Here is a 27,250-nt window from a genome sequence, read left to right on the forward strand (position 1 = left end):
CTCCCATGTAAAGGAGCAAAACCCTATGCCAACCTCAGAGTTACCTGAGGAAGACATAGAGAAAATGGGGGACACACAATTCAGAAAACTCATTTTAAAGCTTCTGATCAACAATGAGAAGCACATACAAGAGTTCAAAGAATTTAAGGAATAGTTTACAAAAGCAGTAGCAGCAATAAAGCAAATCAAGGCTGATATATCAGAAATTAAGAACACAGTAGAGCAAATTAAAAGTACAGTGGGCAGTCTCCAAAATAGAATGAAGCAAGCAGAAAAAGAATCTCAAAATTGGAAGATATTTCCTGTCATCAGGGGGAAACAAACAAAAAGCTGGAAGCAGAGCTGGATCAAGCCAAAAAAAAAGTATTCAAGAATTGAGAGACACTATTAAGAGGCCAAATATGAGAGTTATGGGAGTCCCAGAAGGTGCAGAAAGAGAAACTGGTTTTACAGATATATTTACTGAAATAATAAAGGAAAATTTCCCTAATCTAGAGAAAGAATTCGGAAACAAGATCCAGGAGGGGCACAGAACTCCCAACAGGCTTGATCAAAAGTGATCTTCACCAAGACACATGATCATCAAGCTCTCTTCAATTGAACGTAAGGAAAAGATCCTTAAATGTGCACGTGAAAAAAATCAATTGACATGTAAAGGAATCCCAATTAAACTGATAGAGGATCTCTCAAAGGAAACTCTACAAGCAAGAAGAGAATGGAGCAACATGTTCCAGATTCTAAAAGAAAAAAATTGTCGGCCCAGGATAAAATATCCAGCAAAGCTTTCTTTTGTCCTTGAAAATGAAATAAAATTCTTCCACAGTGAAGAAAAGTTAAAAGAATATGCCTCGGGCCTGGCGGCATGGCCTAGCAGCTAAAGTTCTCACCTTGAACACCCCAGGATCCCATATGGGCGTCGGTTCTAATCCAGGCTGCTCTACTTCCCTTCCAGCTCCCTGCTTGTGGCCTGGGAAAGCAGTAGAGGACAGCCTAAAGCTTTGGGACCCTGCACCTGCGTGGGAGACCTGGAAGAGGTTCCAGGTTCCCGGCTTCGGATCGGTGCAGCACCGGCCGTTGCGGTCACTTGGGGAATGAATCACTGGACGGAAGATCTTCCTCTGTCTCTCCTCTCTGTATATCTGACTTTGTAATAAAAATAAATAAATCTTTAAAAAAAATGAATATGCCTCTTCCAAACCTGCCCTATAAATGATACTTCAAGATGTTCTCTTGACAGACAAGAGGAATAGCATCAAACAAAACCAAAGGCAAATGTGAAGAACACCACAATAAAATGACAACAAAAGACTAAATCAATGAACAGCACATTCCTAAAATGACAGGACCAAATTACCACCCATACATATTAACCCTGAAAGTAATTGGTTTAAGCTTAATCAAACGTCAGATTAGTACACTGGATTGAAAAACAAAACCCATCTATTTGTTGTCTAGAAGAGACAATCAGCAGAAGCTCTATCTCATGGATTTTGATGTTTTTGTTTTTATTAGTTTCATGTCTTCAAATCAGCTTCTTGTGATTAAATTCTTCAATGACTCATAGATCATACAGTAGCATCATTTTATTCATTAAGATTCTTGATTTTCTTTTTCATTTCTTCAGCGACGCATTAATCGATCAGTAGTATCTATTTAACTTCATGGTGTTGTTAATTTCTTTTTTCTTCCTGATGTTGATCTTGTTTTGTGGCCTTTCATTTAAGGGGATGTATAATAGCTGTGCAATGGAACTGTCATATCCAGTAACATATTTAACTTCATGGCATTGTAAATTTCTCTTTTGCTTCCTATTGTTGATTTTGTATTGACTTTTCATTTGAGGGGATGTACAGTAACTGTGAAATGGAGACTAACATATCCAGATGTGAGGATACAATGCAGTATGTATCTTTACTTTCAGACTAAAGCTGGACTTCAATGTACCTGTTTACTAAATGACAATAGGATGCTGTACTCTGCCACTGTCCATGCCCGCTATGATGGACATATGACTGTGTATGAAGAACTATACTTTAGTAATAATATAGAGGAACTGGGGGGGGGAGTAAACTGGGGATGGGATAAGGGAAATCCCAGGAGCCTATGGAACGGTATCATAAAATGATAAATAATAATAAAAAAAATTTAAAAAAACAAAAGAAACTTACAATGATAGCAGATAAATGAATTTTAAGTGTTCTCCCTTGAAATTTTACTAGAAATATCTAACAGTCTAAATACTAATGACTACTTCAGTCCTGCATCAAACAATAAATTCAATCATGAACTCTAGACTCACACATTTAAAAGATTTGAAAGGCAGAGTTATGGGGTAGGAGAGGAAAAGAGAAAAAGAATCTCATTTGCTCGTTTTGCTTCAAAAGGCTGCATTAGCCATAGCTGGGTGGTTCTGAAGCCAGAGGTGTCTTCCAGGTCTCCCTTGTGATTGGCAGGCCCCAGTACTTGGGCCATCCTCCGCTGCTTTCCAAGACATGTTAGCAGAAAGGTGAGTCAGAAGTGGAGCAGCTGGGACTGGAACTGGTGCCCATATGGGATGCCGACACTGCAGGCATCTAGGCATTTCTGCCAATTTTAAAGCTATCATGACTTTATTACCAAACTTCATAATCTTCCATTAAGAAAGGTATACTGGTGTTTTTGTTTACTCCCAAAGCATCTTTATTTCACTCATGTTTGAGAATGTTCCCAAGCACACAATTCTGAAACTTTCTCTTTATTGTACTTTCAAGTATCACGTGCTATCTTTACAGGCGAAACCACATGATAAAGGATTGATCTTCCACTCTTCTGACCTATTAGGTTCCAAAGTCTCGAAAGCGGTGTGATGAGTGATCAATTTGGATTAGTTGCACGCGCGCGTGCGCGCACACACCCACCCACCCCCCAAACTTGCCTGGTCACATGACTCGCCACCCAGCTCAGGGGCAGTCCTAGAGCTCATACTTGAACTGTCTCAGCCACCATCACTGCAGTCATCTGGCCCCGGCTCCCGACACCGCCACGACGCCGTAGTCCATTCACTGCTACCAACATGAGTCACATCAGAGTCTGATGCTTGCTGGGTGACCTAATTCAGCAAGTCCTCTGTAGATGCCTGGCAGTTATGTAAAGGGATGAACATGCTTCTTGGCTATGATGTGGTGCCAGCCAATAACCACAATCATTGATACCGCTTTGTAGGCATGCAAATGGTTTAAACGATTTTGCTGGCAGTTTGTGTGCTAGAGGTTGTTAAGGACAAAGCAGGGCCTCATAAGGAAATTTATCTCTGTCTTCCAGAAATAGACTAACTTTGAACTGCTTTAATAGAATTAACTTTAAACTGTAGAAGATTGTCCTCTTAACTCATTTTTTCAGTTTCTTCTTACTAAGTATTATATTCTTTAGGTAACAACAGAACTCATTCCAATTTCTCAAGTTACTGTATCAAACTTTCAACTAAGGGAAACAAGCAGAAAACCTATAGTTCATGTCTTAAGCAGCATTTTCATGAAATCATAACAATGCAAATATTTTCTTCTGGATGGTTGTTATTGATTTCAGTTAAGAGAGAGACAAAATCCACTGGTTTACTCCCCAAATGCCTGCACTGGCAGGGCCAGGAGCCAGAACTCCACCTGTCTTCCATATGCGTGGCAGAGACCCCACTCTTGAGCCATCACTGCTGCCTTCCCTGTTGTATGTCAGCAGAAAGCTGGGATTTCAGTAAAGTCAGACTCGGACCCAGGCACTCCAACATGGGATGCAGGCACTGCAAGTGGCATCTAGGCCGCTGCACCAAACACCCAACCTTCTTCTTGACTTTTTACTGATTATCATGAACGTTTAATTAACTGAGGATGTAACTATGAAATTTAGACAATAAATATGCCATCTGAGGAATAAGCTAAGAAAGGTAAGTAATCAATGGAGAAATTTCTCCAAATCTGAAAGTATCCTAAAACCTATGTAATTCAGCTCAGGTATAACAGTATGAACAATTAATCTGTTCAATTTCTAGGTTACTTTTATGTTTACATAACTACTAAGAATGTTTCACTAAAGCAAAATGTGACCAAAAAGTAAAAACCATAGAAGACTTTCAATAACATAAAACTCTTGTAACAGAAATTACAGAACATGAATGTTTTAATGAATTTCATATTGCAATGAAGACATTGAACACTTAAAAAACAATTACATCAATACAATACAAACAACTGATTCCACATAATGCTTACAAATGCAAACTTCTTCCTCCAAGAGAAAAAAACTCATCTTCACAGATTTAAGTAACAAATGATTTCTATAGAATTCTTCCAGATTTTAAACAATGTACAGACATTCTGACTCTACAGAAACTGATGTGCAGTGGTTGAGAAACTGTTGCTTTGTCTAACAGCATATCTCTTAAGAAATCTTTATCAACACACATTATTTAGCAACTAAATATTTTCCTTCCATAAATAACTGAAATTCTGGACACATAAGTATATAGGACCAAAAACGTTCCCATTTCCAAAGACTATTTCAAATGAGATCACATGAGACTGACAATGTGATATGATTTCAGTCATACATACACACATGCCCACACAGATGCATGCATTCAAGATCCCCAACCTCATGACTACTGAAGAGAACATGGCCACGATAGCAGTGGGTGAACTCCTGTTAGAAGACACACCAGTTAGCAGTTAAGTCAGTCCTGCTCCTGAGAACTCGGCTGCAGCACCTTTGGGGTCTTGTGCCCTCTCCCGAAAATGAGTGAAAGCGCCTCGTCTGGGGTATCAGAGGCTGGTCCCTCCAGTTAGCCAGAGAAGGTGGGCAGATATCGGCAGTGAAAGTCACTAGTCTGCATACAACTAAATGGCCATGATAAACACATTTTTTAAAATCTTCAAAACTGTTCATTCTGGCAGGCATCTAGACTTTCAAATTAAAATACAAGAATCCTAAGAACCAGGCTTGTGCAGCTTGTCACTGGAAGTAACCCGAATGCTCACGCTTTTGCATCTGCAGTGCAATGGGAGGGGAGACGGCAATCAGATCTTTCACTGGGAGGGAAAACTGGGACCCAGTAAATATCCTGAGACAGTACTCCATGAAGCAACACTACGCTGAGGATCACAGGAGCTGAAGCTTGAAATTCTAATCAACCACAGTGACTAGTCTGATATCGGTTCTCAAAAACTGATCAGGTAAATATGTCAGGCTTAAAACTACAATGAATTTTCAAAATTTATAAGTCAATGAAAACATATGCTACTTGTCCCTTAGTCGGCAATCTCAACTCCCTGTCCATATTGGTTACTCTGGTGTTCTCTTTTCTCTTCCGGACTGTGTCAACTCATTTCAGATGTTCTGAATGACCCAGATCTGAAAACTCTCTCATCAGCTCCTGCAGAACCATGGATAAAAGTGCCAGTGAGGTGTCTTCTCATGCTTGGTAAGATAATAAGCCACACCAGAGAACACCTGCAAATCCTATACACTACACCTTACCAAATTACTACTGTTTACCAACTGGCCACTCTACTGAGTCAACACCAAACAGAGAAACAGGGGAGGGAAAGTGGGGAGGAGTTGCCTTGACAAGTCTAAGTACTGCTTTTCGATGCCTCTCTAAAAGTCAGCCTCCAAATGGCCGCATTTAACAAATGCAAGAGGCAGTGAGATGTCTCTATCAAAGCCATAACTCCCTAAGAAACATAAACTTAACAAATATCAGATGAACAGTAATTTCTAAGAAGGCAAGAGTAACAGGCTCACTCACACGGCAGTAAGATTGGCACTGAGAGGTATCCCAGCTACTCGAGACAAAAGCATCTGACCACTTTAGGAAAGATTTCTTATGGTTATTACCTTATTTGCCCAAATGAAGAACCTTTTACCATCGGGATACATCTGATGTGATTGTCTTTCTTGCCTTGTGAACTGAATTCAGTATTCCAGCTATAAATCAAAAGTGCTTTAGCTAGGCAACAGTGAAACTCCAAAGTTTTCCAAATATTTATTTTTGAGGTAGTACTCATTTATTTGCATTGTTGGCTCTCAAATACCACCAAGGAGTGAACCCATTTAGAAATATGCAAACCAAAGATGTAGTAAATAAATAAGATTTTGTTTTCAGGTAGCAAGCCTTCTTACAAAGGTCAAGTCACATTCAGTGGATAAATCATTTGAAACTTCTAAAAACTGTTTATAACCATAGCTATAAACTAAAGTGCTTTAAATTTTGCTTAAAATCTAAAATCAGTGATTAGAATCATTTTATTTTAGAACTTGCTAATATGAGATCTCAGGAGGTTGAAAGTTTCCCATAAAAAAAAAGCAGAAACTTTTTCTTATCAAAAGAAACTCTCAGAATGTGCTAAATTTTTAACTGCTAACATCCCAGCTATTTTTTCAGGATGTAACGGAGATTAGAGTTGAAACTGAATTACACATAGCACAGGCTAAAGCTTCATTCAGAAGTAAACATGAAATCTTTGCTCATTCCTGCCGCTCATCAGCCAACACAGACGTAGCTCAGCAATCTTCCCAGTACAAGGTAGATATGTATAATTATTCCAGAAAATGCAACAGATTGCTTAGGCCTCATAATAAGTACAAAGGTTCACATTTAATTACACAACCGTAATGCCCTACTGTTCATCTGTCAAACGTCAACAACACACAAGTATTTTATCTGCTACATGGAAGGTGAATTCCACTTCTACTGACCAGAGGATGCCAATAACAAAATAAAAAATAGGACCACTCATTTTTCTGTACATGTCATGCAAGCTGACACAATGTGAGAACATATAAAAAGCACCCTTCTTGGGGTCAAACTCTCACACAATGGCTGATTAATATGCAGACAAGCCTGCATGAGTCAAAGGTCCATGGCAAACCACACAACTAAGAAACATCAGAAACTTATTTTTCTTGTAACAATGCAGGGATATTGATGTTCCAACCAATGGCTTGCCTGTCAAAGCCACAGGTGAACAAATTGCATATGGGGTGATCTTCACTCCATGCTGAGCAGCACACCATTCTTCTGTGGCCCTGTAAACAATCAAACAAACCAACATTAGTGTGCTGTTTATAAGCTCTCGGCCAAATTAACAACTATGCCACTCAAAACAAACCAGAGCAGACAAAAAATAACAACAGGAGTAGTCCAAGTGAACCAAAATACTAAGTACAGCAATCAGCCTTTAATAATCTGCTGGCAGAGTCATACTGAAATGAGTGATGTCAGAACATAAAATGAATGAATTGGTTTAATAAAACTCATGTCAAAAGCACATTATGATTCTTCCTTTAAGAAAATTAGTAATACTTCATAATAAGACAAAGAACAAATAAATAATCAATCTGAAAAAAATTAGTTAGGAAAGAACCCAGAAAATATATGGGGACAAGTTAAACTCAACGGAAGATTTCAAATAGACTTTTAACAAATAATCAGTTCAAATAATAAAGGAGCTACAAATGTAATGACTAGAAAGCAAAGATTTTAAAAATATTCCCTTAGGGGCCCAGCATGGTAGCCCAGTGGCTAAACCCTCGCCTTGCATATGTACTGGGATTCCATATGGGTGCCAGTTTGTGTCCCAGCAGCGCCACTTCCCATCCAGCTCCCTGTTTGTGGGCTGGGAAAGTAGTTGAGGACAGCCCAAAGCCTTGAGACTCTGCACCGGCATGGGAGACCTGAAAGGAGCTCCTGGATCCTGGCTTCGGATCAGTTCAGCTGTGGCCGTTGCGGCCACTTGGGGAGTGAACCAGCAGATGGAAAATCTTCCTGTCTCTCCTCTCTGTAAATCTGCCTATCTGTCTTTCCAATAAAAATAAATAAATCTCTAAAAGAAAGAAAAAGTGGATTCCTGCCATTTTCCAGGATTCCAATTAAATATACGAATGTTGGAAAAACTATTACAAAACAGTTGACATGCACACTATGACAAATTAACACAAAGGTATATGCATATACAAGCATATATGCCTATATGACTAATTAACAATGTCTGCAAAATAAGTTGTTCTACAGCATATAATAAATACAAGGGACACTATTAAATAAAACTGACAGATAAATAGGCAAAAAACATATCAAAGAATGGCACGAATATTCCTTCTGCAAGCATTCACATATATGGTACTACTGATCTATCTGGAGAGAATTACAACAGACAATAAAAATTACAATAGGCCATAAAAATTAGACTGTTGAGTGCCTCTCTATCTAGCCATCCCAGCCCCCGTCCTAGTTTTCATGCCCTCCCACGGGAATAGTGACCCAAGAAGGGGGAACCCACTTTTTCCCTCCCAGGTCTCTCTGTCCCGGTTTATGCATTCTTTAGGTGGTCCTGTGATTTGACTTGACAGAATTAGTCCCCAGTGCCAGCTTCTGCCAGCTGATGCTGCGGCCCTGATCTAGTTCACATGCAGCGCACAGGTGTTGTAGCCTTGCTTAGTCTGGTCTGTCTCTATCCCAGCCCACGCTCTCCAGTGGGAGTAGCTGACCGGCGAGGGGAAACAGCCCCTTAATCCCCCGGCCAGCTCTGCCCCTTCCTTCCTGGATCTCACGTGTGCTGGATGGGTGCTGCATTCATATCCAGTACAGGCAACCACGCCCTGGCATTCCATAATGTGTACTGGTTTTGTCGCAACCAAACCCGGCTCATCCCACACTCTGTCCTGGTGATCGGATTTGCCAGTGGATGACATGAACTGATTCAGCCTGGTCTGCTCCTGACCCATGCCGAATGTATGCCAGTGGGAAACTTTCCATGGCCTATTTTGGGCTGCAACATCTGTGAGGGCTGGATGGTTGAGTTGGTTAGATGGAACTAAGCTTTAATACCCATTGACAAGTACCAGAGCCAAATGGGATGGGGGACAGACTGGTCTTCTGCTGCACATACTGGCAAACCAGGGTAGGGGGCGGGCCTGGTGGGAGTTATTGTGGGTCACCCGGACTAGGGTGCAGCTCCCACTGGTTGATGTAAGGGCCGAACCAGACTGGACTGCAACACCCATTGGTTCCAGTGCAACTCGGGACCGAAAACAGAACCAACCCAGCAATTGCAACCACCAGCTGATCGGGGTGATGGACTGTGCCGGGCCCTGTGCTTGCTAGAACATACAAGAAACTAGTCTGGGAATACCTCAAAGTTTCTTTGGAGATCTCCCCAATCGAACTGCTGGACTCAGAACTCTAACCAAGAAAAGACGGAAGACAGAACAGGACAATCATTCATTTCAGCTATATGTTGGCAGCGAAATATAGGGTAAACGGAGACTTTATGATGGACCATATCAATCAGTGGACGACCTCATCGAGCAAAACTGGCACCGATTCGTAACTGGAGAACTATTAACACCACCTGAGCACATATCTCAGAGCATGCCCCACATCCGGGACTTGGGGTGGGCAGGAAACCGGGTGGGGCTTCTCCCTCAATATCCCCCTTTACCTCAGATACATGATGGAAATAATATTGACATAATAGCATTACCCACTTCCCTATCCCCCTGAACCTTTTTTTTTCTTTTTTTTCTTCTTTTTCCTTTAACTGTAATTAACTATGTAAAGATTGTCAACAACAATACAATAAAATAGATTAAAAAAAATTAGACTGAGAAAGATATAACAAAGGGCTACATACTTGTTTGTAATTACATCTTTAATAACAGCAAAGAAGAAACAATATATTCCTGAACTGGCAGGAAAACAAATCTTCAGACCAGGATGATTTTAAAAACAAACTCAAGGCATTCATTACAAGTCTCTAACACACGGCCAAGAGCTGTATATGAGAAAGCTAGAAGTGCTATCTCCTGATTTTGACAAGCCCACGCTTGCACCTCATGTGGAGAGCTTATCTCTCGTGCTCACTATGTCACTATCCATTTAGAGGATGCAGGAAGACATTGCACACACCTACGGATGGTCATACTATGCGCTCACACACTGAAGCCTTGGTGACTGTCCCAGGACAGGACCCTGTGTGCTCTGCTGTAGATCAACACTTCCTAAGTTACTGCATTCCACTGATCTTGTCTTCCTGAAACACACTTTCAGAAGCATTGCTTACACTATCCCCAGAATATAATAATTTTAAATTATTAGTTTTTCTACTACTTTGAAATTCAAATACATGTTTTTGTTTGATCTTTAAAACAATCAGCTCAAAGAACTCAGAGTAATATAAACCAGTGATTCCTAGTCCTGGTTTTGTGACACTGAAAACCACATTTGTCTGAAGAAGTGTTACCAATTCAAAATGTAACAAATGTCTTAATCTCAAACATAAATATAGTCCATGCACTAGTTTGCAGGAAATAAATTCAAACACAGCAGGATTCTGCAATTCCAACCAGGCTGAATGTTTACAGATAAAAGGAAACCGCCAACCCAGAAGCTGGATCACACGGAACCTTTCAGAATTCTCCATCTTCTTGAAGAAAAATACTCCCCGAAGTACATACGTCAAACAAAATCTCATATTTTTTTTTCAAAATGTAAACTTCACAAGTTGCAGACCAATTTTACATAATGAACATAAAGCAAATTCAAAAGATAATATTCCGTGTTTAGATACAGATATATCAATGATACTTAGTAGTTATCAAAATATTAAAAACTTCACCTTAAAGGAGTAATGTATGGTTTATTAGAGGATTGTGAAGCCTTTCCTTTGTTACTCTTAATTTCATGGGTAATTTTTCTATAAGGTGTATTCAAAGAGTAAAAAAAGAAATCAACATTAAGTTTGAACAAGATAACAATGAGCCATGAAAGAGAATAGCTGTAGTTCTGTTGTACTGAGGACGGCACTGAAGGACAAGGCAGGAGCAAGCATGTTTTATAAATGTGTACTGATAGTCTGTTACCTGGCGACTGCTCCGGGGAAGCCGTGCTAGTCGCACTCCCGACATATCGAACAATCGCACCTGTCTGTTGTCATGGGGCAGGGCTATGATTTTTTGGCCAACACATACATTGATCCTACAGAGAAGAGATCAAATTGGGTGTGTGTAAAAACAACAAATATTATTTACAAATATTATTTACAAACAATGAGATAGTAGCATGCTCCACATGATTCACATTTTGAGGTAAACCACACTAGGAAACTTCAGGTACTGTCTGCCTTTGGCATTAGAACAGATTCTGATTTAGACATAACTACAAGATCACACTCAAACTTCCCAGAAACACATGTCTGGCCATAAATGGTTCTCTCTTATTCTTTTAAGTCTTACTACACCAAACTGGCTTTATGCTGAATACGTTTCACATATTTATGGAGTACCGGGTTTGCATTAGAGGGTCAATAAAATGTATTTACCCTGGAGTCTAATCCACTTGTCCCAAAGCTCTACCAAGTAAACACTAAGTCTATGTGAACACACTGCATCACAACAAACCCCTGCACGGCAAGCTGAATACATCATATGTGATGAATTGCTTTACTTTACCTGTTAATGGCAGAGTCTGTGCGAATAGTTGCGATTGGGGACCTCATATTTTTTAAATCCCAGACTTTCACTGTGCGGTCATCACTGCCTGAAACAACATTGTCTCCCACGGTGAACACAGCAGAGGTCACAGTGCTACAAGCGAAGGGCACACGTCAGAGGCCTGGGAGAGAAGGGTATGGGATGCAACACTGTTTCCCCCCACACTGCCCATAAACAACTTTGCTTCCAGGGGTGGTATGGCAACACAGACGGAATGTAGGTTACAAAAATGCAAACCCCAGTTAGCTGCCTTCTATCCTGCGAACTTCTCCTGCTTCTTCAATTTTCCCCATAAAAACACCTGATTTCTTTTCAGGAGGAAAACAGAGCCTACACTATCCTATTTTACCATATCTAGGCAATGAAGCAAAAAGAAGTTACCAAAAAAAATACAGATTAAACAGAACCTGCCAAAGTTTCTACAAATTCGGGTCTGATGGCAAAGAATTAAAAAAAAAAAACTCTGATTCCAATGATTCCAATAGCAATCTTTCAGTTCAATCAGAACACAGAAATTAGAAAAAAGCTTATTCTGACTATTCAAAAATAGCAAAAGACATCAACAGAGACTCCTCTAAAGACACACACACACAGATAAGATGTTCAGCATCATTGGTCATTAGGGAAATGAAAGTCAAAGGTAAAATGCTACCACTTACACACATTAGGATGGCCTTTATCAAAAATCAAGACAAAACAAAGCAAAAAAAAGGAAGTTCTGCAAGAATGTGGGAAGTTAAAGGGTCCTGTGCACTCGTGTTAGGACTTGAAAATGCTGCAGCCACTCGAAAACAGTGGATGGTCAGGAGTTCCACTTCTGGGTACACACTCTAAGCTACTGAACCCGGGGACGCAAACAGATGGTCACAGTAGCATTACTGACAACAGACCAAAAGGTACATGTGACCGACCATCAGCAAGCAGAATGCAGAATGCAGAACTACTTAAGAGGTCTACAGTTTCTGTTTATGAGAATGGAAAAGCCCTGGATACAGCAGTGATATTGCACAACGTAAATTTGCTTAATGCACTGAACCGCATCCTTAAAAACAACTTAGTAAACTTTGTTACATTGTTTAAATGTTTAATTTTTTATTTGAAAGGCTGATTTACAATGAGAAGGAGAGAGAGAGAGAGGAACAGAAAAATCTTCCATCCACTGGTTCCTACTCCCAAATGGCCAGAACAACCAAAGCTGAGCTGAACTGATCTGAAGCTGGAAGACTGGGGTTTCTTTTGGGTCTCCATGTGAGTGTGAGACTCTGAGCCATCCTCTGCCACCTTCCCAGGCCATAAACAGGGAGCTAGGTCAGAAGTGGTACACCCAGGACTCAAATTGGTGCCCAAATGGGATGCCAGTGCTAGAAGGCTGAGTTTAGCCTGGTAAGCCACTGCTCCCTGTATTATGATATTTAATGATAATTTTATAAGAGTTTGTAAGGAAAAACTCAACACTGGAATCACAACCTCAGAACATATTTTTATAATTCAAGATAATAATTAATAATTACTAATTCAAATGTTCTAAATCCATGACTGTTTTGGGGAAAGGGTTCATCAAAGTGATGTTTTATAGGTGATGGAGGACAGCACTATGGTGTAGCAAGTAAAACTGACACCAAATGCGCATCAGTTTCAGTTTCAGCTGCTCCATTTCTGATCCAGATCCCTACTAATGGCCTGGGAAAAGCAACAGAGAATGGCCCAAGTGTTAGGCCCCTGTGCCCTCGAGGGATATCCAGATGAAACTCCTGTCTCCTGGATTCATAATGAAAGACCTTCTCTTACCTTCAGAAATCATTAATTCACCTGGACAAAAGCCTGGTTTCTATAACCTGAATTTATCCTACACCCTTACACTTAAATGGTCACAGGCAACATTCTAAGTGCAATAAAAAATCAGAATATAGCAAAGTTCCTAAGAATCAAGTAGCCTCAACAACGACAGACAAGTTCTGACTTAACGCTGATGCCCCAGGAACACAATGGGGAACGGTATGATGGGACGGAAAGCTCACATGGCACATCTGCCTTCCCACAGCAAACACACCTCTATGGTAAGTTCACTCATGCTAATCCTCCAGTCTGACACTGACAGGCTGTAGAAGCATCCTGTGCACCCCAAAACATAGGCGCCACTCTGCCCCAGCCTAGGACATCCTACCACATGTCCCTCCCTGGGTGTGACAACCAACAGTGCCTCCTGGAGCCAAAAGTACCCCTCTTAGAAACTCTTATACTATGTGTAAAGTGACATAAAAGAATATATAATCTTGCACATGGCCAAATATGATAAGGAAAAAAATGGGTAGAGAAAGGTTCAATCTATAAAACTAGCTGAATTTTTTATTTAAGAATAAAAAGAATGGTCTAAGAGTTTAGCTGTTGTTATCCCTTAAATGCAAAGCTTAGAATGAAACTTGAAGAACTTCCACTGCTGGCTGAGCTCCAGAAGACCTAAGTTAGAGATGCACACTAACTTCTCCTTGAATCACAGTCTTCAGAGGTTTTATCCAAAATAAATGGCCATTAACATTCCACCAACTTAACAAAAAAAAAAATCTAAACAAAAAAAATCATCTAACCCTGTGTTCATGAAATACTAAAAGACATTAGTCTTTTAATAAATCACAATCTCGAGAGGTACTGCAAGACATCAAAAGAAAAAAGAATTGGCAAAGAAGCAGGAGTTTTAAAAGCACCCCTGGACCATGGGTCCCACAGGGAAGCTGGTGAGCTACAACCACTCGCTGGAAAAGCTTCAGACTCTGCCAAACTCCAGCAAAACCCATTTATCTTGTCGTGGAGAGCAGCCGAGCATATACTTCCAGCTGACAGTATGGTACCTTCTCACCGCACACCACTGCCTGATCTGGAACATTCTGTTCCCTCCGTGGGTCTCAATCAACAGAAATACTGTAATGCTAGCATTCCTCATTAGGACTAACAGCTGTCTTCCCAGTCACACAGAGACACAAAACTGTTTTGCATAACAATCTGCCAAAATTTCACGGCTAAGAAAAAAAATATATGATGTGGAAAATGCTGGATCATGAAATGTTGATGCAGTGTGCTTTTCTGGCACCACATCAAAAACTGACTGAAGAGTATACATTTATTATTTTTAAATATAGTTTCCTACAAAAATAATATTTTTAGATGTGAAAAGACCACTGTGTTCACAGACAGTCCATACTCTAATAAAACACTACCATATGGGGCATGCCTTTCCTTAAAACACAAACTTCTCCATCCAAGATACACAGAAAACAACACTTTTAAGTCCTGACATGGTGGCACATCAGGCTAATCCTCCACTTGCAGCCCCGGCATCCTATAGGGGAGCCAGTTCAGATCCTAGCTGCTCCACTTCCAATCTAGCTCCCTGTTTGTGGCCTAGGAAAGCAGCAGAGGATGGTTCACATGTTGGGCTCCTGCACCCAAATGGGACACCTATAGGAAGTTCCTGACTCCCAGCTTCAGCTCTGGCCACTGTGAACATTTGGAGAATAAAGCATAAACCAGCAAATGGAAGACCTCTCTCTTCACATCGTCTCTGCTTTTCTCTTTGTAACTCTTTCAGGTAAAGTAAATAAATAAAAATAAATATAAGAATACCTATTACTGTATATTGACTTCATTACTTTGGACAGTCAAGTGTTTGTAGATATTACACAGTTCACATAAAGGCACAAAGAAAATGCCAAATGTCACCCCAAAAGATGCTGACTTTAACAGCAGAGCCCTGTCTGGATCTGGTTACCAAAATGCATGCCAACAAGACAGTCCAGGACTCCCTGAAGAGGGCACCTGCACAAAATACTGTAAACCGCAAGGTAACTCAGTGCAGTTGTGCTTGTTCTGTTTAAAGGAACCAGATTCCTCCCTATTTTTTCACAAATTATTTGTAGAACTTCAAAAGATCAAACAACTTTTCAGCTGTAAAAGCCAGAAAGCCAAAACACACAGACATTTGAAGATCTTAGAAAGTAGATCTTTGTTTTGCCTTTCCTATTTTATGTGCTTTTCAGAATTTAAAGACATACCCAAAAGCCCGTATTTTAAGAATTCAGATGCCTGAGAAACAGGAAAGTCATTTCTAAATAAAACTTATTTCTGAATATTCCTGAATGCTTAAGTCTCAAAATGTGGACTCTTAAAACAAAAAGCAAAGAAAAAGTCAAATTTGCATCACACACAATGCTTTTACAAAGTTTAAGACTCAACTGTTTTTTGATGTAGATCTTAAGTATTCTGACATTAATTGTTGGTTTATAGATTATATCGCATTATCTTATTGCATTGGATACAGGTTGTTAGAGATTGCACTAATATTACAATATACAGGTACTATCTTCCAAGTTGTCATCTTTTCATCTCAGATTAAGGCAAACATGTGGTATTTAACCTTTTGGGATTGGTTCATTTCTCTTAGCATGAAACTGTAAAACCTACTATACCCTCAATACGCTATGTTAACCTGTAATGGGGAGGGAGTGCAGGGAAATCTTTCAGGACCATAAAAAGAGTGAGAAAAAAGTACAATATAGCCTATCAAGATCAAATCTGGTAATTCATAGACAACAGACTCAAAGCGGCACTAAACAACAGTAAAACTACTATACCAATGCATGAGGGGGGAATTGGGTGCGATCCTGACAACCTCTTAACAGGAGGTCATGTGCGTGGAGCAGGGGGGCACTCCAGAGTGGAGCAGGTGGTAAGGAGGAAGCTTGGATCCCAACCATGAAGACTCCCAGACCTTCTCCACAAACTATTAATACGAGCAACAAGGACTACATCCCAACTGCCAAGGAGGCCACAGGGAATTGGATGCCCTCGGAGGCCGAGTACTCTGAGGTCACCCACCCTCAACCGGAGCTTCCGCAGGGGATGGAAGAAGTCCAAACACTACCGTGCAGAAACCAACGTCATCGGAAAGACAACCAGAAGCCCTGAGCGGTCCGCAGAAACAGAAGAATAGTAAGCTTCCTTCGGGACCAGGGAGGAGAGCTTTCTCTGGTCCGAGCCTGGCTCCACCTCTGGACCCCCGCCCTCCCTCGCAATGACCATCGGGATCGCTTTGAAAACCCCTCACAGCAAACAAACAATCATACAAACTAAAAAAACCTAAAACAAATAGACAAACAACAGAAAGTAGAGCTTGAAATCTGACAGGAAAGAGCTGGCGTGGATTGGCTCATGCCTCGCTGGGTGGGACACAAAGATTAATTACTCCTCACCATGGTGTTGAGGATTTTCCTGCACACCCCCCCCCCAAAAAAAAATGTTCTGCACCTTAAATGTCGACAAATGTCTTGTTAGAGTTACAAGCCAGTCTAGATTATCCTAAAATCTGCCAAGATCAGCAAAATTATATTTCAACATAACAAACGGCTAAATACTAAAATGAAATAGACACAAGACAGCTGAATGGTACCTTATAGCCATTTTAAGGTATATAGCAGCCGGTCCTGTATATAAACTAAAATTGAAATGTCAATGAGCTAATCATAGGTTGTGGTTAGGACTTGCTTTTTTTTTTTTAACCATACTGGTTACTCAAAACCATGCCAATTCCATAATATTGCAAATTGCTGTTGATGTTATGTTGGGACTCTTAACTGACTGGGATGATATTCTACCAGCTCTAACTTCGGACCAGAAATGGTCTCCCCAAGAAACTGTTCAACCCATCTGGACAATAAATAGCTGGACTCTATGCTTGGTATATGTTTGCAAGGAAAGAATCTTGATTGAATTTGAACTGTAATGCTGCATCAAGGTGGAGGAATCCACCAGGGGGGAGGGGAGGGGGAGGGGTGGGGGGATTCCCAGAGCCTATGAAACTGTCACATAGTGCAAAATAATTAATAAAAAAAAAAAAAGACTCAACTGTTTCCAGGAATGAAAAAGTTAACCCATCTAACATGTAGACAACCTTAATAATCTCATTTGGTTACACTATTTTTTAAACCTCCCTTTGGCTGCACTGCTTTCTAAATATCCCCTTCTTCCAGAAATAATGGAAACATTTCCAGTAATAAGTTTCTCTAAGTGTGTACCTCATTGTACATTAAGTATTTATTAAGAACCTACTGTGTGCCAAGTTGCATTGTGTTGGAGAGCATACCACAGAAAAGGGAAAAATGCTGTCTGCGACTGCTCCATTCAAGTCGGAAAATTGGCAATATTCAGGGCCCGGCAACGTGGCCTAGCGGCTAAAGTCCTCGCCTTGAACGTCCCGGGATCCCATATGGGCGCCGGTTCTAATCCCGGCAGCTCCACTTCCCATCCAGCTCCCTGCTTGTGGCCTGGGAAAGCAGTCGAGGACGGCCCAAAGCTTTGGGACCCTGCACCCATGTGGGAGACCTGGAAGAGATTCCTGGTTCCCGGCTTCGGATCGGTGCGTACCGGCCGTTGCGACTCACTTGGGGAGTGAATCATCGGATGGAAGATCTTCCTCTCTGTCTCTCCTCCTCTCTGTATATCTGACTTTGTAATAAAAAAAATAAATAAATCTTTAAAAAAAAATTGGCAATATTCAGCCCATTTTTTAAAATTATTTATTATTTAACTTCATTAATTACATTGTATTATGTGACACAGTTACATAGATACTTGGGTTCTCCCCACCCCTCCCCAAACCCTCCCACCATGGTGGATTCCTCCACCTTGTTGCATAACCACAGCTCAAGTTCAGTTGAGATTCCCCCATTGCAAGCGTATACCAAACAGAGTCCAGCATCTTATTGTCCAGTCAAGTTCAACGGCTTCTTAGGTATACCCTCTCTGGTCTGAAGACAGAGCCAGCAGAGTATCATCCCAGTCAATTGAAAGCTCCAACATACCATCAGCAAAAATTTACATCACTATGGAATTAATTGACATAGTAATGAGTAACCAATATTGTACAATGTTGTACAATTTTAGGGGCATAACAGCATTCTAAGGACTAAAAATGTGCTGCTGCTAATTATCATGCTAAAGCTAGGAATAAATTCCTTCCAGAATCATATTGATCACCGGCCCACAGAAGAGTTTCTAGTGATCTCAGAGTGCATTGAGGTAGTATGTTTAGTTCTGGAGTAAATTCTACAGATTTTATTAATTCAATTAGAATATTTTTCACAGATTGTAAAGATGACTTTTAGCATCTATACACACTTCAAATTAAAAGATAGAGTTTTTCTGAAAAAGTTTTGGTTCTTGGGGGATTATTGGAGAAATCGCTTATGTGGAACATCTCACTCCCCAAAGATGGCAGTTAAATGAAGTGTTACTTTGCTCTATTACCAACATCAGAACCCTGCAGCTCAGATGCAGAGCAGAGATTTCAGGCAGCTGCTGACTGTGACAAAACGTAAAAGCAGCTGCAGATCTAAAAAGTGACAGACTCTACTGATCCAAGTGTGGACCAAGCTGCCAGTCTGACACTGGCTGTTCAAGGAACCAAATAAACATAGCCCTGTCACCTCTACCTTCCCTCTCCTCCTCACTCTTCTGGGTCTGCACAACACACACAGGCACTCTGTACAGAGACCTCATGTCTGTCTCAGGGAGTCTATGAAGCTTCTAGTGTGTGTCAGTAATCTGACAGTTGTTTTCCAGGTCAATTCCACATAAAGTGATACAAGGCGACAGCTTGTAACAAAGCTGTCAAATAACCCAACTTAAATGTACTAATTGCCTTGTTTTTATTAGTTCCTAAACAGCTCTTCTTACATGAGAAATGTTTGTAAGGGTAAAATAGGGAATATTCTGACGCAAGAGACTGGTTCTATAAATGTCTATTCAACTATAGGATACAAGGCTGAAGAGTGTTGCAGAAGTTCTGCAGGTGCTCATCTATGAACATAAAAGATATCTGCAGGCACCCACTGGCAAGTGCTGGGCCTGGGGAGCAGCACAGACCACCCTCCAGTGCCAGGCAACAGCACCCACTGGTGAATGTTGAGACTGGGGGCAAGTCTTGCCAAGCTGGGCCACAAAACCTGCGGGTGTGTGCAGATCTGAGGCTGGTAGTGGGTCCGGCAGGGGGGTTTATTTAGGTCTGTGGAGACACCGAAGTAGTCCTGTGAAGTAGACCTAGTCAGCCAATAGACCTTAGAAAGACTCTCAACCCTGGTCCAATGAAGCCAACAATCTTATGTCATTAGAAGCCAATCCACCAAATCCCTGGCTCCCATCATTCTCTCCTCTGTTGTACAGAAAAACCACTCCCATGGCATCTTGCCATGGGAAAACTGTGCACCCTCATGAGCCTACACACACGAGCTGATTCTGCATGCTAACTTTGCTCAAGCACAAAATTCAGTTATAGTTAAAATGGACCACAATCCAAGTAAAAATGTCATTTTCCACTTTTTTTCTCTTTAAAAGCATACAGGAAACTGTTAATATCATGACATAAAATTCTAAACTATTTTCATCTTTGTAAGTACACAAATATGATCTAGAATTTAGTTCTGTACACCAAGTATCTCCCCTGGGTATTTTATTTGACAATAAAAGCATATGAAATCTCATAAATTCTCAAATCGATTTTTAATTTTTTTCTCAAATGTGTGTTGTATTTTCTTTGCAGCATCAAAAGTTCACAACTGAGAATAAAGATACAATTATGTGAAAAGCAAAGAAATGAAAATTTTTGCATCCTAGAATATTGTATACAGGTTGAAGTAACTTTTTAGATTTTTTCAATGTCAAAGCTTACTCACACTTGTAAATACTATCAGTTGGGTATAAGCTACAATCATAGGCCACCCATGGAGGAAGCTTAAGGACTGGTGACTGCTTCAACTGGCTGTTGCTTTTCAGAGCAACTGAAACAAAACAGAACAAAACAAAACAGAACAAAACAAAACAAAAAGAGGGCATGGGAGTGAGGGCAGGGGTGGAGGGAAAACTCTACAAAGCTCTTAGGAAAGGTGGTAGGGCCAAGAGGGTGGATTAGAGAAAGTAAGACTGAAACTAGGATTCTTCTGCTAATGGTGAACTCCTGTTCTTCAAAGAAGATAGTCATGGACTTAATCTAAAAATAAATGTCTTGCCACTACCTGTCTCTTGCAAACATGTGTAACTAGTTACTTAGTTCTACAGAATGAGATCCCATCATGTTAAAATGGTCTCTATGTTGGGTTCAAGAAAATCCAGCAGAGAAGAAAAAGATTAGGCTTTGAAGATTGGCTTAATGAATCATAATGTCACACGAAAAACACATAAAAATACAAGGATTTAACTTATTTCAGATAAAACTGAATTACCATTCCAGGCCTTGATGATTAGGGTAGAAATAAATGAGACTTAACATTGCAAAATTTTCTAATTAAACATTTCTATTATTTCTAATTTTAATGCATTAAAATTTTGTATTTTTGCTATCAAGAAAGCAATGTACATAAAGTATGTGAAATTGCTCTTCCTATAATTTTGTACACACTGGTCTTCCAATAATCAATCAAATAATAAAGCCAGAGTTAGAGTTACAGCCAGTAAATACCATCATGGTAGAATTCCTGTTATAACGAAGAGATGTCTCAATACAGAGTGAGAGTAAATGTGACACATCAAAAAAGAATAAGGCTTATTAGTTCTTGCCAAAAAATTTATGATAAAAGCCCTGCGCAGCGCTCACATCAAGGAGTTCTATCTCTACCCAGCAAAGATGATGACAGTAGAAATTTCAAGGGGACACATTTAGCTGGAGTTTTTTTATCTTATAGTGACACATGGTATCTCAAACCCAGTTTTTCAGAAAGGGATAGAATTGATTTAAAGCGTAGTGGTACCAGGAAGAGAAAAGGAAAAGAAAAAAAAATCTCTCTCCATATCTAAGCCAATAATCTTTTTTTTTTCTAAGCCAATAATCTTGACGCTTATACAGCTATATGTCTTGCCTTAAGCAAACCTAACATAAAAATATTCAAATTAATTTAACAGCTTAATATGCACTAAAATTTTCAAAAATGTATTCCTTATCATGCTAATGTGCATTACATAAGCAAGGATTTTTTTTTAAAGTCACATACATTGAAGAAATACCAACAGGCTGAGCATTTAGGTGTTAACAGGTGAAGCTGAAACCCACAACATTGGAATCCCATATGGATGCTGGTTCATGTCCCACTTGCTCCACTTGTAATCCAAATCCCTGCCACTGGCCTGGGAGAAGCAACAGAAGCTGACTCAAGTAACTAGGCCTCTGGCACCCACATGGAAGACCCCAAGGAAGCTCCCAGCTTCAGCCTGGTCCAGCTCTGCCCACTGCGGCTATCTGGGCAGCGAACCAGCAGATGGAAGATTTCCCACCCCATCTCTGCCTCTAACTTTGACTTTCAATAAATAAGTAAATCTTTATAATGAAAAAAATACTATGTCTGTTTAAACAATGGTTGATTTAAAATGAACTTTTCAGGTTTACATCAGCCAGAACAGCAAACTTCTACAGAACTGCAACTCTGAATTTTAAGAAATGAGTTAACAGAACTCAAGAAAAATCATCTTGTAAAACCAAGGAGTAACCAGACTAGAAGCCAGTACTAAACCCCTAAAAATGAACTCTTAAGGAAGGATTTTCATTCATTTAATTTAGGCGCACTACTGCCCTCAGCCTAACAATAACAGGAATGCAACATTATTAGTTCATGGATGTCCACAAGAATGTTGTGGCTCACACAAGAGCCTGCAAAGCAAAGTATCCATCAGAACAGAAGCTCCAGTGTTCGTTTTCACAAACCACACTCACAGTATCCTCGATACACAATAAAGCAGAATGCTGCTGACATTACACATTCCTTGGCTCTTAATCTGGAATTAAAACCTAGTATCTTCTTTCCGTGAAAGTCTGCCTTGGTCTGGTACACATATCTACACACACTTGCAAAGATAATGCATTCTAAATGTCGTCTTTGTCACCTGAGATCCAATCTGCAGCACATCTGACAGACACAGAAAACAATGGTCACTGACTAGGAAGATCCCTCCTTGTAAAATGTCTCATTTCCTGCTTTTCTAAATTGGAGATATGCTTGGACGCATACCCCTGATCTAATATTAGGAAGAAACATTTTTGTGTTCAATAAAAGCATCTACAGCTCCCTCTGGTGACCAACTCTTATGTCTGCATGGGGAGTGCCAAAGCTACCCTCCGCCTACACAGAACACAGAAGCAGAAGAGCTGACCAGCCTCGACGTTCCTAGCAAGACCTGACAACTCAAAGGCTTAAAAAAGGTGAAAGTTCCCTTCTCTCACACTTACAAGAAATTAACACCAAAAAAAAAAAATTCTAAAGCTTTGCTTTCAGATCAATAAGGTATGACAATTCACACTTAAGAGAAAACTTAAATAACCTGAGTAACAGTAGCACTTGTACATATGTATATCTATTTTAAGACTTTATTCTCACTTTTGAAGAGTGACTCTAAGTATTAATTTATGCCGTGGAAGACAAAGGTGGGAGACAGGATTCCCATGAAATATACACTCCATGTTTAAGTTCCCACTTGACTAATTTAAATATAAATAAAACTCAGAAACTTTTTTTGCTCACAGATGAACATTAAAAATAAGGACCTGGGGTGAGTTTTTGTCACAGCAGTTAAGACACTTCCCATGTTGGAGCGCCTAGGCTCAAGTTCCAGTTCCAGTTGTGATTCTAGCTTCCTGCTGATGTATGTCCTGGAAGGCAGGAAGTGATGGCTCAAGTACCTGGGTACCCGACACCTACATGGAAGACACCCAGACTGAGCTGCTGGCTCCTGGCTTCCACACGGCCCAACCTTGCTGTTACAGGAAATAGGGGAATGAACCATTAGATAAAAGATCTGTCTGTCTTGGTCTCTCTCCTTCTGTTTTCCAAATAAATAAGTATTTTTTATGTCATAAGAACCCCTTCATAGCCAGCTGAATTTCTCATAAGTTTATTTCTCTAAAAACCAACTAGTATTTCATTAACATATCAGCTGCAAAAATATATCACAAATATTTTAAACACAATACCAGCATTCCCTACACTTCACAACCAAAGAGGAATGGCGAAGAACCTATTGTTAAAACATTTGTTAACGCTGAAACATGCAGTTCCATCAACTCTTGCTACTACAAGAACATTTCTGCATCATTTTGCATCAAACAAAACAAAAACAAAAAGTTTTCAGACACATGAAGTATGGCAACAGCAGAGTCAGAATGCAACCCAAAAGGATCTTTAAGTAACAAACCCTATGAAGTGACTGGAAGGCAAAAACAGATTGTTCTAAATTTCTTCCCTAAAGTCAAACTCCACTCTCACCTCAGGCAGCCCTCAGCAGATCGCCCGGTAGAGATGATGCCAGCCTGCCTCTGTGAAGGTCAGCAAATCCAGCCTGTAAGATGTCACACACCAAGGACTCACCAAATCCTGATCATTCTGTCCTCCTCTCTGGACACAACACTTCAGCCCTCCCTGGAACCCAGTGAGCAAGGCAGGGGAACACGGACCCATCACCCTCTTCTGCCTGACTCACTTTTCAAGTTTCTAATGAATGTTATTGATCTTGTACAGGTTAGTTAGCAGTCAATACAGTAAGAAGCTGTTGGCTTTCTCCAGTCTAAAGCATCTTACTAAGACAGAAGAGTCATGTGGAAAGTACAAAGGTCAAATCAACTCGGAGCCAGAAATAAAATGACAACCAAGGGTAACAACTACTAAGTCTACAAATCCGTGTCTCAAAATAAAGTATCAGATAATGAGTACAGAAGGAATAACAGAATTAGAAACAATACCCTTTGGCAACATTCAATGTACTAAGTAATGGAGGCAAGGATCATCAATGCTATTCAAATCCATCAGATGAAAAAATGCTAAGAAACAAGATGTAAATATCTCATCAGTGTCTCTGAATCACTTTAAACTGGAAAGCATACTTCCCAGGAGGAGACCTGACAAACAACACCTTAACCAAGGGACACAAATCAGTATACTCAATAGCAATATACTTGACATCAAGTGCATCCAATGGGATGCAAAAAGCATACAATCATTGTGAGAGACTTTCACCAAAAAAGGAAATCATGTAAAAAATGCAAAACATGCAACTCTCTACAAAAGAACTGGCTTGGTTTCCTCACAGAAAAATCTTAAGTCATAAAAAGTAACAACAAAAAATGGGTGAAGAACCTTCTCAGAGGTAAAAGGACGTAGGATTTAAATGCAATGAGGAGCAGCAGGTGCTTTGGCACAGTGGTTATGTCATCTCCTGGAATGCCCACGTCCTACACTGGTGTACAGGATCTGAGTCCTGGCTACCCTCCTGAGGCACATGCTAAAGAGAAAGCAGGCGATGGTGCAATGGCTTGGTTCCCAGACATGATATGGGAGCCGCAGATTGAATTCCAGGTTCCTGACTTCCGCATAGACCTGGCTGTTGCAGGCACCTGAGGAGTGATGCAGCAGATGAAAATCTGTGTTCATCTCTTACTGCTTTTCATGTAAGTTTTATGTAAGCTTAAAATCTGCAGCCTCAGAAATGAGACTGTCTAGATGTGACTCCACATTGTTCCTCCACTGAAAACTCCAGTGTACAGCGTAAAGGCCCCTACCACACCCCGCAGAATGCAATGCTGCCTGACAGGAATGCCTGCATTTGAGTCTCCTTTGTACCTGGCTATATGTGGGGTATCCCATCCAGGCTTATGCAGCCGGGAAGCAGCTGTTTCCCTGCTATGGCATATTCCCCACAAAAAGCACAACAGACAAGACAAAGGCCTAGACAAGAGAAGAAGCACACCAATGGAGCTCCGAGGGACCCACACTGTGCGATAAAGGAGTGCCACTGCAATACTCTACTGTGCTCAGCCACTGAGAACACACATTTTCCTTTACTCTGGTTATAATTACCCAAGCTAGTAAAACAAGAACCTTCTTAAATGCATGTGAAGTTCTTGGTCATATATTAAAATCTCAATATATGTTTGTAATTGCTGACTATTATTGTTCCTGGAGGCCCTCAGACTCAAATACTATTTCATCAATTTCAAACTTTTAAAAACTTTTCTCCCATTTCCTTTCAAAAACTTCACTAACATTCTGAATGTTAAATCTAAATTTCAAAAACAAATGCAAACAAAAATTTAAACTTCAGTAGACATTAAACATACAACCACGTAACATTAAACATTTAAAACATATTTCGAGGGAGATGAATGAACAAATACTCATTCACATCAAAAGCAGTTAACCAAGTATGGGCAGGTTCTTATGCAGCTGTTAAGGGCAAGCAGCAGGACGAGCACTGTCACCCACGTGAGACACGTGAAAGCCTGGAAGGGAAGCAGTGCACAGGTAAAGGTAGGGCTATATTCAAGAGGTATGACTGAATGCTGACAGATCAAGCAGGGCACTGACAAAACAAGAATCAGGGCTGGCACTGTGGTGTTAATGTGCTGAAGCCGCCCCCAACGCTGGCATCCCAAATGGGCACCAGTTGAAGTCCCAGTTGCTCTACTTCCAATCCAGCTAATGCACCTGGAAAAGCAGCAGAAGACAGACCAAGTGCTTGGACCTCTGCACCCAAAGAAATGCCTGGCTACTGGCATCAGCCTCGCATGACTCCAAGTGCTGCAGCCACCCGGGGCAGGGTGGTGAACCAGCAGATGGAAAGTCTCCTTCTCTGTATCTCCCACTTCTCCTTCTTCCTTTCTCGCCATAACTGTCTTTCAAATAAAGAATTCTTTAAAAAGGAAGGAAGGAAGGTCAGTCGGTGGGTCTACGTGACCCCAAGTCATTAAACAGATTGACTGAGAAGGGTCAGAACCGAAAAAGAACAAGGTTGTCAAAAAACCAGAATTCTAAAAAGAAAAGAAAAGAAAGGAAAAGAGAAGAAAAGAAAGAAAAAAAAACAGGATTCTGTTAAGATATCCTTATCATGAGGGTACGTAACAAAAGGCTGGACAGAGAGACACAAATTAGATTGAGGTCTATGTGTATTTGGGGGCACTAGGGTAGGGAGAGCACACATCTTTCTTTCAGAGTATATGCTGTAAGTATATGCAGTAACAAGAAACGACTAAAAACAATTAGTAAGATAATTTGTAGGCAGCTACAAACTGCTCCAGTTGAACGTTTTCCATGACCATCCTAGTTACTCAGGCTACAACACCCAGAGTGTTTCGATTCTTCTCTTACATTCTCTTCCCCCAATGCCCCATTCCAAACTCCCAATGTCCTCAGAATGCGTCAGTGTCTTTTCTTAATCTCCTACATTCTTTGAAATCTCCAAAATGTAGCCAAATGTTCAGAAAGAAATTAATCATTTTGAAAGAGAATGAAGTTGCAAATATTGAAAATTAAGATTATATTTACATTTTAATGTCACCCCACAAAGCTGTTTACACGAAGAGTTAAAGGACAGATTTCTGAACTACAGCAACTTACTCCGTGTGTCCCTGGAAAACATTCACAGAGTGAATGGACGGGTCCCTGAAGTCCCAGAGACGGAAGGTTGTGTCCCGGGAGGAGGTCACCACGAGCCGCTGTGTGGGGTGTGTGCAGCAGTGCGTTAACTCCTGGTCATGCCCTACAAACACAATAAAAACAATCAGATCACCCACATGCAGATAACAACTGGAGTGAAACATTTTTAAAAACACACAAAAAATAAGTTTATATGGATTCTGCTGGTAGCATCCAACAGAAAGGTAAATCTAAAGAAATCACTTAATACCTGTAAATTCATGTGTTTTTCCTCA

At 40.4% G+C, this 27,250-nt stretch overlaps 1 protein-coding gene across 3 annotated transcripts in view; it reads right to left on the minus strand.

The window, feature by feature from the left end:
- Positions 1-3,388: 3,388 nt before the first annotated feature.
- The window catches only part of WDR37 (WD repeat domain 37), a 79,033-nt gene continuing 55,171 nt past the window's right edge, over positions 3,389-27,250 (minus strand). For all 3 annotated transcript variants that reach the window (XM_058669540.1, XM_058669542.1, XM_058669539.1), the window contains exons 11-14: positions 26,937-27,078; positions 11,479-11,613; positions 10,891-11,005; positions 3,389-7,056 (exon numbers count right to left, since the gene is read on the minus strand). In XM_058669540.1, the coding sequence (XP_058525523.1) occupies positions 6,925-7,056; positions 10,891-11,005; positions 11,479-11,613; positions 26,937-27,078 (524 nt within the window). In that variant the 3' untranslated portion in view covers positions 3,389-6,924. The remainder of the gene's footprint in view (positions 7,057-10,890; positions 11,006-11,478; positions 11,614-26,936; positions 27,079-27,250) is intronic.

This window comes from Ochotona princeps, chromosome 10 (assembly GCF_030435755.1).
Source record: "Ochotona princeps isolate mOchPri1 chromosome 10, mOchPri1.hap1, whole genome shotgun sequence".
Classification (NCBI taxonomy): domain Eukaryota; kingdom Metazoa; phylum Chordata; class Mammalia; order Lagomorpha; family Ochotonidae; genus Ochotona; species Ochotona princeps.